The following is a 13,955-nucleotide window of genomic DNA, read 5'->3' as shown; positions in this document are numbered from 1 at the left end:
ATAAAATATATGTAATATATGATACAATATATAATACACTTTTATGTGTATGGCTGTTTTGCCTGCGTGTATGTTTGTGTACCATGTGGTGCCTGGTGCCTGCAGAGGCCAGGAGGTCATGTTGGATCCCCTGGAGTTGGAGTTGTAGACAGACAGTTCTGTCTGAACTGCTTCGTGGGTGCTAGGCACAGGACTCAGCTCCTCTGCAATGGCAGCAAGTGCTCTTAGTTGCTGCGTCACCTCTCCAGTACCCTCATCATTTAACTACAAAGCTCAGGCCTTTCCAACCTTATACTTCCGAGATCAGCCTCAAACTGAGACCACAACCCAGGACCTTGGCCTCATATGTCAGCCTGAGATTCCCTCAAACTAACACTCAGTATTGAAGTTCTTACCGACAACTCTAGCCTCAGAGCCAACCATCGCACCGCTAAACCCAAACCTCAGGCCTCAGAACACAGACCCCAACCGCAGGGAGCCCCAATCCTCTGACTGAATAATCTGACCCCACTCTCAAAGCTCCAGAGAACCCTAAGTCACAGAGTCCAAGTCCCCTGACCTTATTCTGTCATATCCAGATCCCTACGGGGTGGTCTCCAACCTCAGATCCCGAATCTCACATCCTCACTTTCCCGTCCTTAGACACGGCCTAGATCACAGACCATCAACTCCCCAGGCCTGCCCTAACCTTCCCCAGGGGAGATATGGGACCCCTCGACTCCACACTGACATCCAGGTCTTTCTGGGGTTCTTGCCTCAGAGCAACCACCTCTCCTTGATCTTCCTCAGGCTTTGTGACTGGAGGCCACGTCCTGCGCCTCTTTCATGGACATATGGATGAATGTTTGACCATCTCCCCTTCTGACAGTGATGATCAACGCAGGTCTGGGCTTGGGACAAGGAGACCTGGGGTCCAGGGGTGTTGGGGGTGGGGAAGATTGGTTGGGACTTTGTGCTGTTTAGTTTTCTGTTACTGTGACAAAATGCCCGAGAAAGTCAACTTAGTAAAAGGAAAGGCTATTTTGGCTCATGGTTTCAGTCCATGATTGCTTGGCCCCTGTTACTTTAGGTGGGTGGCACAGGACATCATGGTAACAGTATATGGCAGAGGCTGTTTCTACCTTATGACATTGGGCCAAGGTTCTAATATTGCAGTGACATAACCTCTTTCCAGGAGGCACCCTCCCAAAGGTTCTACCACTCCCCAATAGTCCTAGAGGCTGGGGACCAAGCCTTCCATGCATGGGCTGTTTGTGTATATCTCGGACCCTCTGGACAGGGCTAGGAACTGGAGTCTGCACACTTAACCTTGTTCTCTCCCATATCCCCAGACTTGTCTACTACGAGGGAGGGCCTGTGTGCACTCATGCCCGCTCCCTATGGAGGCTAGAGCCGCTGAGAATCAGGTGCGGTGGGGCAAGGCGCAGCCTGGGAGGGGAGAAAGGGTCTTGAAGGAGATATGAAGGAGATACTGGAAGGTTTGGAGGGGGCAACCTAGTGGGGCTGAGAGAGATGGAGGTCCTCGGGGGTCCTGGAGCCCTAGAGGAAAAGCCCTTGGGAGAGGTGGGAGGTTCCTGCAGAGCCGGCTCCCTGGAGATATCTGGGATCACTGCAGAATGTTCAGGGACTGGCAAGAGGACCGGAGCTGCTGAGCAAGGAGGAGGGGGCTCTAAGAAAGATTTAGGGGTCACACGGAAGATCTAGGGAACCCTAGAAGAGAGATGACTGAGCAATTGCAAGCCAAGACTATGACCTTAATGGCTACTAGGGAGGGGTCTCCTGATTCTCCTCACTCTCACTGTCCATAGCTGGAGTGGAAGCCATCTCCGCTGGGGCCAGCCACTAAGAATCAGACATGTGACCACAGGGAGGTACCTTGGGCTCACTGAGGACCAAGGCCTTGTGGTGGTTGATGCCAGCAAGGCCCACACCAAGGCTACTTCCTTTTGCTTCCGAATCTCCAAGGTCGGTGTGTGTGTGTGTGTGTGTGTGTGTGTGTGTGTGTAGGGGGGGTGCCCTTGCTCACCTGCAGCCCTGGCTTCCCTCTAGCCTCCTAGCTATTAGCTAGGATCTTGCTTGGGGTCTCCCATGATGCCAGGCCGAAAAGGCTGACCTCTGTCCCTTGTCCCTGTAGGAGAAGCTGGATGTGGCCCCCAAGAGAGATGTGGAGGGCATGGGTCCCCCTGAGATCAAGTATGGAGAGTCGCTCTGCTTTGTACAGCATGTGGCCTCAGGCCTGTGGCTCACCTATGCTGCCCCAGACCCTAAGGCCCTGAGGCTTGGGGTACTCAAGAAGAAGGTAGGTTCCTGGAAGGGGTGTGTGTGTGAACAGGGCTAGTGATGGGTCATGCTGCTCATCACCCAGCTTATTGACAACTTTATAATGAGACTAGGGTAGACAAAAAGAGGTGTATATGTGTGCATGTGCGTGTATGTGTGCGCATGTATGTGTGTGAAGAGAGAGAGAAGCAGGGATATAGACACACAGAAATTGAAAACTAGAGAGCCATACACACAGAGAGAAATAAATAAGGGTCAGGAAAACGGCTCAGTGGCTAGAGGAGCTTGCTGCCAAGCCCATTGGCCCTGACTTTGATCCCTAGAACCTGTGCGATAGATAGAGAGGCCTGGCCTCTGCAGGTCATCTCGGCTGCACAAACCGGCATCCAATCCCCACAAGAATCTTCCAAACAATAGCAGGCTGAAAACAATACTCATAAATTATTGGCAGGGCTTGGTGGGTCACACCAATAACTCTAGCACTCAAGAAGCAGAGGGAGGACTGTGAGTTCGAAGTCAGCCTGGACTACATAGTGAAGCCCTATTTCAAAAGACCCCAGAGAAAAAACACCGGGGCTGTATTTCAGCGTGGGACCTTCGTAGCATGCATGAAGCCCTAGGTTCCATCCCCATCACCCTAGAGAGCAGGTGGCCACCCTTCCTGACCCCTCTGTTGTCTGCACACTCAGGCCATGCTGCACCAGGAAGGTCACATGGATGATGCGTTGTCACTGACGCGATGCCAGCAGGAGGAGTCCCAGGCTGCCCGGATGATATACAGCACTGCCGGCCTGTACAACCAGTTCATAAAGTAAGCCCGCCCGCACATGCTCCTAGCCACGCATGCGCCTGACAAGCCCTCCTCAGAGACTTCTGGCACCCACAGCCTTTGACTTCTGATTTAGACATGCATGACCTTCGTCCTCACGTTCGCGACCATCACCTAAGTTTCACACCAGCACTCAAACCCTTGCTTGGTCCTCTCTAGTCCCGTTTCCTTCCATGCCTGCTACACACAGGGGCCAAGGCCTTTCTATTTCCCTGTCCTCTCCCCCCACCCCTCCCGTGGGAACTCTGTGGGAGTCCAGCACGGTGGTGGTTCCCAACCCCTCCTGAGCACTGTGGTCCCCACAGGGGTCTCGATAGCTTCAGCGGGAAGCCACGGGGCTCGGGGCCACCGGCTGGGTCAGCATTGCCCATCGAGGGCGTCATCCTGAGCCTACAGGACCTCATTGGCTACTTCGAGCCGCCTTCAGAGGAGCTGCAGCACGAGGAGAAGCAGACCAAGCTGCGCAGCCTGCGCAACCGACAGAGCCTCTTCCAGGAGGAGGTAAAGCTGCGCCTTGAAGGGTGGGATTTTGGAGGGGGCGAAGTCAGGGGAGGAGCGCGAGAGAGGGCAGGGCCTGTTAGGAAACTGAAGGACCCCGCCTCAAGGAGGGGGTGGGCGGTTTGATGGGCGGGGCCTTGAGGGTGGGTGAGAATAAGGAGACTTGGGGTGGAGCCCTGTGAACATTTGGTCAAGTCAGTGGCTCCTAATGATAGATAGGGCTTCTGGGTTGGAGTCTGGGATCTGGCCTTTTCGGGTGAGAAGGGCAGTATTGGAGTGGGGTGTAGGGATACAGTAATAGAGGCTGATCTTGGCACATCTGGGAGGATATTATAGGGAGGACCTCAACTGGGCTGAGGTATTAGTCATCTTTTAGGAGAACAAGAAGGGAAGAGGTGAAGGGAAGAGGTGTGGGGTGCTCGGCTCTGCCAGATTAGGAGGACCCGAGAGGGGTGGAACAAGAGATCCGGGACTCTGCTGCCCTGTCAGTGGTCGGGGAATGTGTTTATACTAAGGCATAGCCTCCTCTCCTAATGAGCAAGAAAGAGCATAGTAACAATAACAAAACTGCAGACAGGGTGGAATTAAGTCAGGTAAGTCAGTACGGATAAGTGGGTACAGGAAGAGACCTTGTCTCACACACGTGCACACAAACGAGGTGGAGGCTGGAGCGATGGCTCTGTGGTTAAGAAATGTATAGCTGTATCGGAGGACTCAAGTTCAGTTTCCAAGTACCCATATCTAGTGGCTCACAAACACCTAAACTCCAGCTCTAGAGGTGCCTTTGGCCTCCACAGGAACCCACGCTCACACACACAAACCCTCTCGCTCACATATATTTAAAAATAGTAACGTAAAGCTTAAATAAATAAATAAATAAATAAATAAATAAATAAATAAATAAGATGGCTGAACTTGAAGCACGTCTTTGATCCTAGTACTTGGAAGTCAGGAGCAGGAGGCAGAAGGATAGGATCCCTGTAAGTTCAAGGCCCAGCCTGGTGAATATAGGAATTTTCAGGCCAGCCAAGGCTACAAACTGAGACAAAACATAAAACCAAGAAGCCAAATAACAAAGAAGACACCCCCCTAACCCCCCCCCCCAAGTTGACCTTTGGTCTCCACAGGCACAAGAATGCACACTTGTGCATGAACAAATACATAACACACACATTGTCTCAAAATGTAAAAATAGGAATGACTTTCAGGGATCATCTGGAATTCTTTTGTTTGTTTGTTTGTCTTTGTGATACAAGGTTTCTTTATGTAGTCCTGGCTGTCCTGGAACTCTGTAGACCAGGCTGGCCTCTTACTCACAGAGATCCACCTCTGGAACGCTGAGATTAAAGGGGTGTGCAACTATTACTCCCAGCTTGATGCTTTTTTTTTTTACATTTCTGTGAGACCCTGTCTGTCTGTCAGTCAGTCAGTCTGTCTGTCTGACTGTTTCTTTCCTGCTCCTTCTTTGTTTAATGATGTATTTTTGTTTGTTTGTTTGTTTTTCAAGACAGGGTTTCTCTGTATAGTCCTGGCTGTCCTAGAACTCACTCTGTAGACCAGGCTGGCCTCGAACTCAAGAGATTCGCCTGCCTCTTCCTCCCAAGTACTGGGATTAAATGTGTGTGCCACCAACCTTTGTTTTCCCTCACTATGTAGCTCCCTCTGGAATTCTTAAGTGCAGGAAGGAAATACATGCAGATAGGTTTCATTCAGGCATTAATATAATGCAATTAGTTGTAAATTGGATATTCTTTAATAAAACGATATATTATAAATAAGTTTCTTTATATAGAAACATGCATAAAGCAAGGCTATGCACTAACTCGTTGATGAAATAGTGTGTCCAGAGCAGAGCACAATAGCTCATGCTGATAGTCCCAACTATTTGGAAGGTAAAGTAAGAAGGTCATTTGAGCCCAGGAGTTTGGGGCTAGCCTGGGTCACAAAGCAAATATACTTCTTTCCCCTCTACCTTCCTGTCCCCTGTCCTCTCCTCCTCTCCCACCCTCTCCCCCTCTCCCTCTTATCCTTGGCTGGCCATGAACTTGCAGTAGGGAAGGCTGACCTGTTCCTTGTGCTCTCACCTCCCAGGAATTATAAGTGTATGCTCATGTTCACTTTATGGGTGCTGGGGAACAAACTTGAGACTTCATATGTGCTAAACAAATATTACCAACTGAGCTACATCTCCAGCCATGATACCATCATATATATATATATATATATATATATATATATATATATATATATATATATATATGTAGATAGATAGATAGATAGATAGATATAGATATAGATAGATAAAGATATGTAGATATATATTATGGGCTAGCCTGGGCCCATTTGTTTTGTGTCTGCACATATGTCTGTGTGAGGTGTCATGAGACCTGGAACTGGAGTTACAGACAGTTGTAAGCTGCCATGTGTGTGCTGGGGATTGAACCAGGGTCCTCTGGAAGAGCAGCCAGTGCTCTCTTAACCACTGAGCCATCTTTTCAGACTCTCTAGCCCCTAGAAATAAAAATTTTAAGGCAGGGTGGTGGCACACCAGAATTTGGAAGGCAGAGGTAGGAGGATTTCCACAAGTTCAAATCCAGTCTGCCCTATGTAGTAAGTACTAAGTCTAGCCTGGTTTACACAACAAGATCCTGTTTTTAAAAAGCATAGTAAGTCAGGTATGGAGGCTTACACCTATACTACAAGCACTAGGAATTGGGACATGAGGGTTGTTACCAATTCCAGGACAGGCCTTCTTTCAAATAAACAAGCAAAACCATACTTATCCAGACATTTGCAGGAATGCCCTGTTGTGTTTTAAATGGTTCAATAGTTGATAATTCACCATTCATGTGATTTTACAGAGTGTTACTGTGAAGAGTGAGAATTAGTTGTATATGTTTTACACACATTCTCTACGTGTGTTAAGATTCACACAATAAAAGGGCTGGAGAGAATGCTCAAAGTGCATGAGAAACTGAGTTAGATTCTCAGACCCCACCATGTAAAAATGTCAGGCATGCTGGGAAACACTTGGAGTCCCAGCAGTGGGGAGGCAGAGACAGGCAGATCCCCAAGGCTTAACGGCCAGCCAGTGACCTAAGTGGTAGACTCTAGGCCAATGAGAAACTCATCTCAAAGGAGATAGAAGTTCTTTGACCTCCACATGCACACATCGGTGCATATATGTGCATGCCCATCTGCATACACACACATGCATAAAATACTCAGAATAGGGGCTGGAGCGATGGCTCAGCGGTTAAGAGTACTTGCTGCTCTCTCAGAGGACTTAGTTTCAGTTCATTGCATCTACAGAGCAGATTATGACTGTCTACAGCTCCAGTTTTAGGGGATCCGACTTCCTCCTTTGACTTCTGCAGTCACTAGGCATCAAAATGTCCCACTCACATTCCTGCAGACAAACCACTTGTGGTATATGTGTGTGTGTGTGTGTAATCAGAATAGTTGGGCATGTTGGTACACACATTTGACATAGGAATTCTGGAGGCAGAGGTTAAGTAGATCTCTATGAGTTTAAAACCACCTTGGTCTACAGCCAGCCAAGGCTACATAGTGAGACAACAAGAGGAAAAAAACATTAAAATGTCAGAGGGGAGAGGGTGAAAATAGATCTCTTATTATTTTTTAAAAGACTTATTTATTTTATGTATGTGAGTGCACTATAGCTGTCTTCAGGCACACCAGAAGAGGGCATCGGATCTCATTACAGATGGTTGTGAGCCACCACGTGGTTGCTGGGAATTGAACTCAGCACCTCTGGAAGACCACTCAGTGCTCTTAACCACTGAGCCATCTCTCCAGCCCCCTCTTATTTATTATTAAGTGGTAAAAGTGAACTGCTCCAAGTGTGCCCAGGAGTGGGGTGCCTGGAAATGAGTAAAATGGAGAGGAAACGGCAGATCACAGAGGCACAAATTCAGCCTAATGTTAGCAAGGACATATTCTAGTGGAGGTTGAGGCAAAGGGCACATGAACAGGTTTGATGAGTCAAGGAGAGGAAGGCAATACGCCTGGAGACACAGAGCTAAAGAAGCTTGGTGACCTCTGGGGACACAACCATTACCTAGGAAATCTAGCAAAGGCTAGGCCCGAGACTCCTGCTGTAAAACCTTCATTTCTTCACCCCAGGGGATGCTCTCCCTGGTCCTGAATTGCATTGACCGCCTCAACGTCTACACCACCGCTGCCCACTTTGCCGAGTTTGCGGGAGAGGAGGCAGCTGAATCTTGGAAAGAGATTGTGAACCTGCTCTATGAACTTCTAGGTAAGGGGACCCAGAGCTAACTTCCCCGAGGGCACCCAGATGCCCTGTCCTAATAGATCTGACTCTCGTGCCCTCTGCAGCCTCTCTGATCCGTGGCAATCGCACCAACTGTGCGCTCTTCTCCACAAACTTGGATTGGCTGGTCAGCAAGCTGGATCGTCTGGAGGCCTCATCTGGTAGGAGAACCCGGGATAGGGGGATGGGAAGGCTGGGGAGGAAAGGCTATCCCACCTCACCTCTCCTGTGGGTACCCGGCAGGCATCCTGGAGGTGTTGTACTGTGTCCTGATTGAGAGTCCTGAGGTGCTGAACATCATCCAGGAGAACCACATCAAGTCTATCATCTCCCTCTTAGACAAGCATGGGCGGAATCACAAGGTTGGCCCTGCATCCCTGACCCCTCCCCAGATCCCAGACGCACCTGCCGCTGCCTCGAATGTGCTGGGATTAAAGGCGTGTGCAACCACGCCTGGCTAACCTCAGGCTGCCCCTTGACCCCTGAACTTGACTTCCAGGTCCTGGATGTGCTGTGCTCACTCTGTGTGTGCAATGGTGTGGCTGTACGCTCCAACCAGGACCTCATCACCGAGAACTTGCTCCCGGGCCGAGAACTTCTGCTGCAGACAAACCTCATCAACTATGTCACCAGGTGTGGCTCTTAACCCCAACCTGGAAACCAACATGACCTCAGGCTCAGAGCCTCTCAATCCTCCCCCTGACCCAGGGACTCCAACCCAAGGGATGTCTCTTTCCCATCTCCTTGTCCAGGAGAGTCTCTTGTCCCCCGGCTCATGCTTGGTCCCTTATTCTTTCTTCTCTCTGGGTCTTGGTTTTGCCCCTGTCTCTTCCTTCTTTCCTGTGTTTCCTCTTTCTCTTTGCCTGTTTCTGTCTGTCTCTCTTCCAGTTCCTTCTTCCTGGCTATCGCTCATACTTTCTCTTTATCTCTTCAAAAGAATGTTTTATGTATGTGTGCATGCGTGTGTATATCTGTGTATTACTTGCCAGCCTGATGCCCACGGAGGATAAAGATCACATTCCCTGAAACTGGAGTTACAGTTGGACGTGAGCCTCCAACTGAGTGCTGAGAATCGAACCCAGGTCCTCTGCAAGAGCAGCCAGTGTCCTTACCCTCTGAGCCACCTCTCCAGCCCCTCTCTCTTTACCTTTTGATGTCTGTGTGTCTCTCTGTCTTTCCTTCCTCTCTCTGGCTCTCCTCTCCATCTCTCCTGTCCTGTTTCCCCTGCAGCATCCGCCCCAACATCTTTGTGGGCCGAGCAGAGGGCTCCACGCAGTATGGCAAATGGTACTTTGAGGTGATGGTGGATGAGGTGGCTCCATTTCTGACAGCTCAGGCCACCCACCTGAGGGTGGGCTGGGCCCTCAGCGAGGGCTACAGCCCCTACCCCGGAGGCGGCGAGGGCTGGGGCGGCAACGGGGTCGGCGATGATCTCTATTCTTACGGCTTTGATGGGCTGCATCTTTGGACAGGTATCTATACCCTTCCAGGGGACTCTTACCCCTGACCATTGACCCCAGAGTCCCCAAGATTCTGACGGCACACCTTAGGGTTTAAGAATCCTGACCCCCTTACCTCTCACCTGACCCTAACTGTAGAACTTTCAGAATCTTGAACTTCACCTGTTTCCTCATATCCTACGAGGGTGATCCCAGGAGACTGCCCAAATGTTATGACCTCTGACCTTTGGTTTACGATCTCAGAGTTCTCAGAATTCAAGCTCTATGAAGATCAATATCTTACTGTATATATCCCAGGAGCCTTAGTTTTAGGATAACCCATGAGAATCTTTGCTCACACACACTCTAATATTGGGCCCCCACAGGATGTCTTAATAGCCACAACTTGTGGCAATACTATTGCTTTTGTGGGACCTTTGACCTTTGACCCTGGTGACTTGTTGTAGGGCATGTGGCACGCCCAGTGACTTCTCCGGGACAACACCTCTTGGCCCCGGAGGATGTGGTCAGCTGCTGCCTGGACCTCAGCGTCCCGTCCATCTCCTTTCGTATCAACGGCTGCCCCGTGCAGGGTGTCTTTGAATCCTTCAACCTCGATGGGCTCTTCTTCCCTGTCGTGAGCTTCTCGGCTGGTATCAAGTGAGGATCCACCCCTGTCCCACTGTCCGTCCCCAATCAGAAGCCATACCCCTAGAGGGCAGGGAAAGAGAAGCCTGCTTTACAACTGATTGGTGGCCAGTTGTGGTCACACGAAGGGCTATGTGACCTCAGTGTGTGACCCTCGTGGTCTCTGATTCCTATGTCTGTCCAGGGACCTCCAAGTAACTCTAGAATTTCACGATGACTTTTTAATGACTCCAAACTCTCGCAGAGATGTCTCAATGGCCCAAGACCATTCCAATGACCTGCAGTGACCCCAGACTTTTTCAATGACTTTAGCATTTGATAGTGATCTAAGATCATGTTCGACACCCCAGTGGTCCCAGAGTCCCCGTGATGGTCTAATGAGCTCAGACTTGCCCAGTGACTCCCTGTCACCTGTGTACTCCACGTCCTTTCTGAGCACTCTCAACCCTATGGATTCCCATTCCATGGAAATCTTGCTTATTTTTTTAATGATCGTAGAATTGAAGTGACTCCTAAATGACTTTTGTGGTAGTCAGGGAGACAGAGCCAAGGCTGCTTGGGATCCTCATAGTCCTCTAGAAGAGTGGTTCTCAAACCTGCGTAATGCTGCGGCCCTGTAAAACAGCTCCTCATGTTATCGTGACACCCCCCCCCAGCTGTAAAATTATTTTTGTTGCTACTTCAAAAATGTAATTTTGCTACTATTCAGAATTATAATGTATTTTCTGATGAGTCACGTGACCCCAAAGGCTGTTGTGACCCACAGGTTGAGAAGTAAAGCCTTAGAACATTGCACTGACCCCAGAGTTGCTCACATACCCCCCACTAACTGAGAGCTCTTTCCTTCATCCCCACCCTCCTCCTCCAGAGTGCGCTTCCTCCTTGGTGGCCGCCATGGTGAATTTAAGTTCCTGCCCCCACCTGGCTATGCTCCATGCCATGAAGCTGTGCTCCCTCGGGAGCGGCTCCATCTCCAACCCATCAAAGAGTATCGCAGGGAGGGGCCTCGGGGGCCCCACCTGGTGGGCCCCAGTCGCTGCCTCTCACATCTGGACTTTGTACCCTGTCCTGTGGACACCATCCAGGTACCACCAGCTCTGCAAGGGTTTTCTTTCCTCTAAACATTTAAAGAAAAATTGTCTTGGCTTCTATTGCTATGATAAAACACTGACTGAAAGCAGCTTGGGGAGAAAAGGCTTTATTGCAGCTTGTATTTCTACATCAGAGTCCATCAGTAAGGGAAGTCAGCGCAGGACTTCAAGCAAGGAATTTAGAGACTGGGGGCGTGGCTCAGTGGTAGAGGCCCTGCCTAGAATCTCCCATTGAGGGGCTGGGGGCGTGGCTCAGTATTAGAGCCCCTGCCTAGAATTCCCCAGTGAGAGACTGGGGGTGTGGCTTGGTGGTAGAGCCCCTGCCTAGAATCCTCCAGTGAGGGGCTGGGGGCGTGGCTCAGTGGTAGAGCCCCTGCCTAGAATCCCCCAGTGAGGGGCTGGGGGGCGTGGCTCAGTGGTAGAGGCCCTGCCTAGAATCTCCCATTGAGGGGCTGGGGGCATGGCTCAGTATTAGAGCCCCTGCCTAGAATCCTCCAGTGAGGGACTGGGGGCGTGGCTCAGTAGTAGAGCCCCTGCCTAGAATCCTCCAGTGAGGGGCTGGGGGCGTGGCCCAGTGGTAGAGCCCCTGCCTAGAATCCTCCAGTGAGGGGCTGGGGGCGTGGCTCAGTGGTAGAGCCCCTGCCTAGAATCCCCCAGTGAGGGGCTGGGGGCGTGGCTCAGTGGTAGAGCCCCTGCCTAGAATCCCCCCAGTGAGGGACTGGGGGTGTGGCTCAATAGTAGAGCCCCTGCCTAGAATCCCCCAGTGAAGGGCTCAGGGCATGGCTCAGTAGCATATGGCAATTGCCTGATGTGTACGAAGTTCTGGGTTCCAGTCTCACAGTGTGTGTAGAACTCTTAGTCAGATTCATATCACCCTCTTCATAAAACGATGAAGGACAGAATTCAACTGCTGGTTCAGCCAGTTTTTTTTTCTGAACAGTTTTCTGGATCTGACTCTAGCTCTGGTTGGATGGGGCTGGAAGCTTAATGAGAAGTAGCCTAAACTGTCTTCAAGGGCTTCCCAGTCCACAGGGGCACATGGATCTGTCTGTCCCCAGGTGCTCCTTAATTTTAATGATACTGGACATTGCCTTTCTAGTTAAGGCAAGGGGTGGAAACAGGGCTTTGGAGTATCACTGCTAGGAGAGGAGATTATCCAGGACTCCTTCATTATTGGAAAAAGAGGTCACAGTGGAGGTGCAATAGTATCTCAGAGATTTCACAAGTGTCCCTGTACCCCCAGATCGTCTTGCCCCCCCACCTGGAGCGGATTCGGGAGAAGCTGGCAGAGAACATTCATGAACTCTGGGCACTGACTCGCATTGAGCAAGGATGGACCTATGGTCCGGTGAGTCTAGACCCTGGAGGGAGGAGCAGGAATGGTAGGGAGGACCGGTACCTGGGGACTTCAGGGAAGCAAGAAATCTTTGGACTGCAAATGGCAGAATAGGTGGGAGATCAGTGGGTCACCATATATGGGTAGGGGGGGGTTGAAGGGGAACCCAGACACTGACTCTGGTGTTTCTCTAGGTACGGGATGACAACAAGAGGCTGCACCCATGTCTTGTGAATTTCCACAGCTTGCCAGAACCTGAGCGGAATTACAACTTGCAGATGTCAGGGGAGACACTCAAGTGAGAGGCTCAGGGGAGCAGGGAGTGGGTACGACTGACAGTCAGGGGGGGAGAGAGGAGAGAGAAGAGCAGAGACTGGGAGAAGAGAAGCCAGAGGGGCTCATGGTGGCTTGGAGTAGTGTGCTTGCCACCAGTGAGGGGCTAGGGTGTGGCTCAGTGACAGTGTCCTGGACTCTGTCTCCAGTATAGCTGGAGAGCTGAGTTTAGAGTCCAGGTCCCATAGAACAAGCCACACATGGGGATGGAGAGATGGCTCAGCGGTTAAGAGCACTGGCTGCTATTCCAGAAGTCCCCAGTTCAATTCCCAGCAACCACATGGTGGCTCACAACCATCTGTAAATGGAATCTGATGGCCAGTGCTGGTGTGTCTGAAGACAGCTACAGTGTACTCATATAAATACAATAAATAAATCTTTAAGAAAAAAAGCCACACATGATGGATGGTACCTGTGATACCAGCACTGGAGAGGAGCCTGACAGTTTATTGCACAGCCAGTGTACCCAGTTGGTGAACTCTAGGTTCAGTGAGAGATTGTGCCTCAAGAAATAAGGCAGAAAACGGGTGAGAAAGGCACCTGGCATAGACCCGTGGTCTCTACACACATACGTTCATGCACACACAAGCGTGCGCCCAGACGGTATCTGATACAGACAGACAGACAGACAGACAGACAGACAGACAGACAGACAGGTGATGTGCTTCCATCATCCAGACACTTGGTGAGGCCGGGCTGGGAGGATGGCTCCAGCCCAATGCTTTGAGGATAGCCTGGGCTATCATCAGTGAGACACTCTCAAGAAATAAGGCAGAAAACGGGTGAGAAAGGCACCTGGCATAGACCCGTGGTCTCTACACACATACGTTCATGCACACACAAGCGTGCGCCCAGACGGTATCTGATACAGACAGACAGACAGACAGACAGACAGACAGACAGACAGACAGGTGATGTGCTTCCATCATCTAGACACTTGGTGAGGCCGGGCTGGGAGGATGGCTCCAGCCCAATGCTTTGAGGATAGCCTGGGCTATCATCAGTGAGACACTCTCACAAGCTGTGGAGGGGAGGCAGGAAGCCATAGCAATGGATGGGTAGACACAGGAAGGGACAGAGAAAGAAACAGTCAGGGGAAGCTGACCACCACCAAAGGGATGTGGAGATGAAGGAGTACAGGAAGGGAGAGGTCACCCACGGGGAGGGTGCACAGGCGTCAGAGCAGCCAGACAGAGACAGAGGT

At 50.6% G+C, this 13,955-nt stretch overlaps 1 protein-coding gene across 14 annotated transcripts in view; it reads left to right on the top strand.

Moving 5' to 3' along the window:
- Ryr1 (ryanodine receptor 1, skeletal muscle) overlaps positions 1–13,955 on the top strand; it is a 121,840-nt gene that overhangs the window by 12,370 nt on the left and 95,515 nt on the right. For 13 of the 14 annotated variants that reach the window (XR_003946422.1, XM_006539689.3, XM_030242251.1 and 10 more), the window contains 15 exons: positions 790–883; positions 1,332–1,406; positions 1,809–1,965; positions 2,135–2,299; positions 2,970–3,091; positions 3,415–3,610; positions 7,754–7,889; positions 7,970–8,065; positions 8,148–8,266; positions 8,404–8,537; positions 9,135–9,376; positions 9,811–10,003; positions 10,860–11,076; positions 12,326–12,430; positions 12,613–12,716. Coding sequence is in view for 13 of the 14 variants with exons in the window: in XM_006539689.3 (XP_006539752.1) it covers positions 790–883; positions 1,332–1,406; positions 1,809–1,965; positions 2,135–2,299; positions 2,970–3,091; positions 3,415–3,610; positions 7,754–7,889; positions 7,970–8,065; positions 8,148–8,266; positions 8,404–8,537; positions 9,135–9,376; positions 9,811–10,003; positions 10,860–11,076; positions 12,326–12,430; positions 12,613–12,716 (2,155 nt within the window). In the remaining variant the exon portion in view is untranslated. Of the gene's footprint in view, positions 1–789; positions 884–1,331; positions 1,407–1,808; positions 1,966–2,134; positions 2,300–2,969; positions 3,092–3,414; positions 3,611–7,753; positions 7,890–7,969; positions 8,066–8,147; positions 8,267–8,403; positions 8,538–9,134; positions 9,377–9,810; positions 10,004–10,859; positions 11,077–12,325; positions 12,431–12,612; positions 12,717–13,955 lie in introns of those variants that run through there. The other variant, XM_030242255.1, reaches the window with a different exon arrangement.

The sequence above is a fragment of the Mus musculus genome, chromosome 7, assembly GCF_000001635.26.
Source record: "Mus musculus strain C57BL/6J chromosome 7, GRCm38.p6 C57BL/6J".
Lineage (NCBI taxonomy): Eukaryota > Metazoa > Chordata > Mammalia > Rodentia > Muridae > Mus > Mus musculus.
The sequence above is the reverse complement of the archived record's forward strand: the minus strand, read 5'-3'. Positions and strand labels throughout refer to the sequence as shown.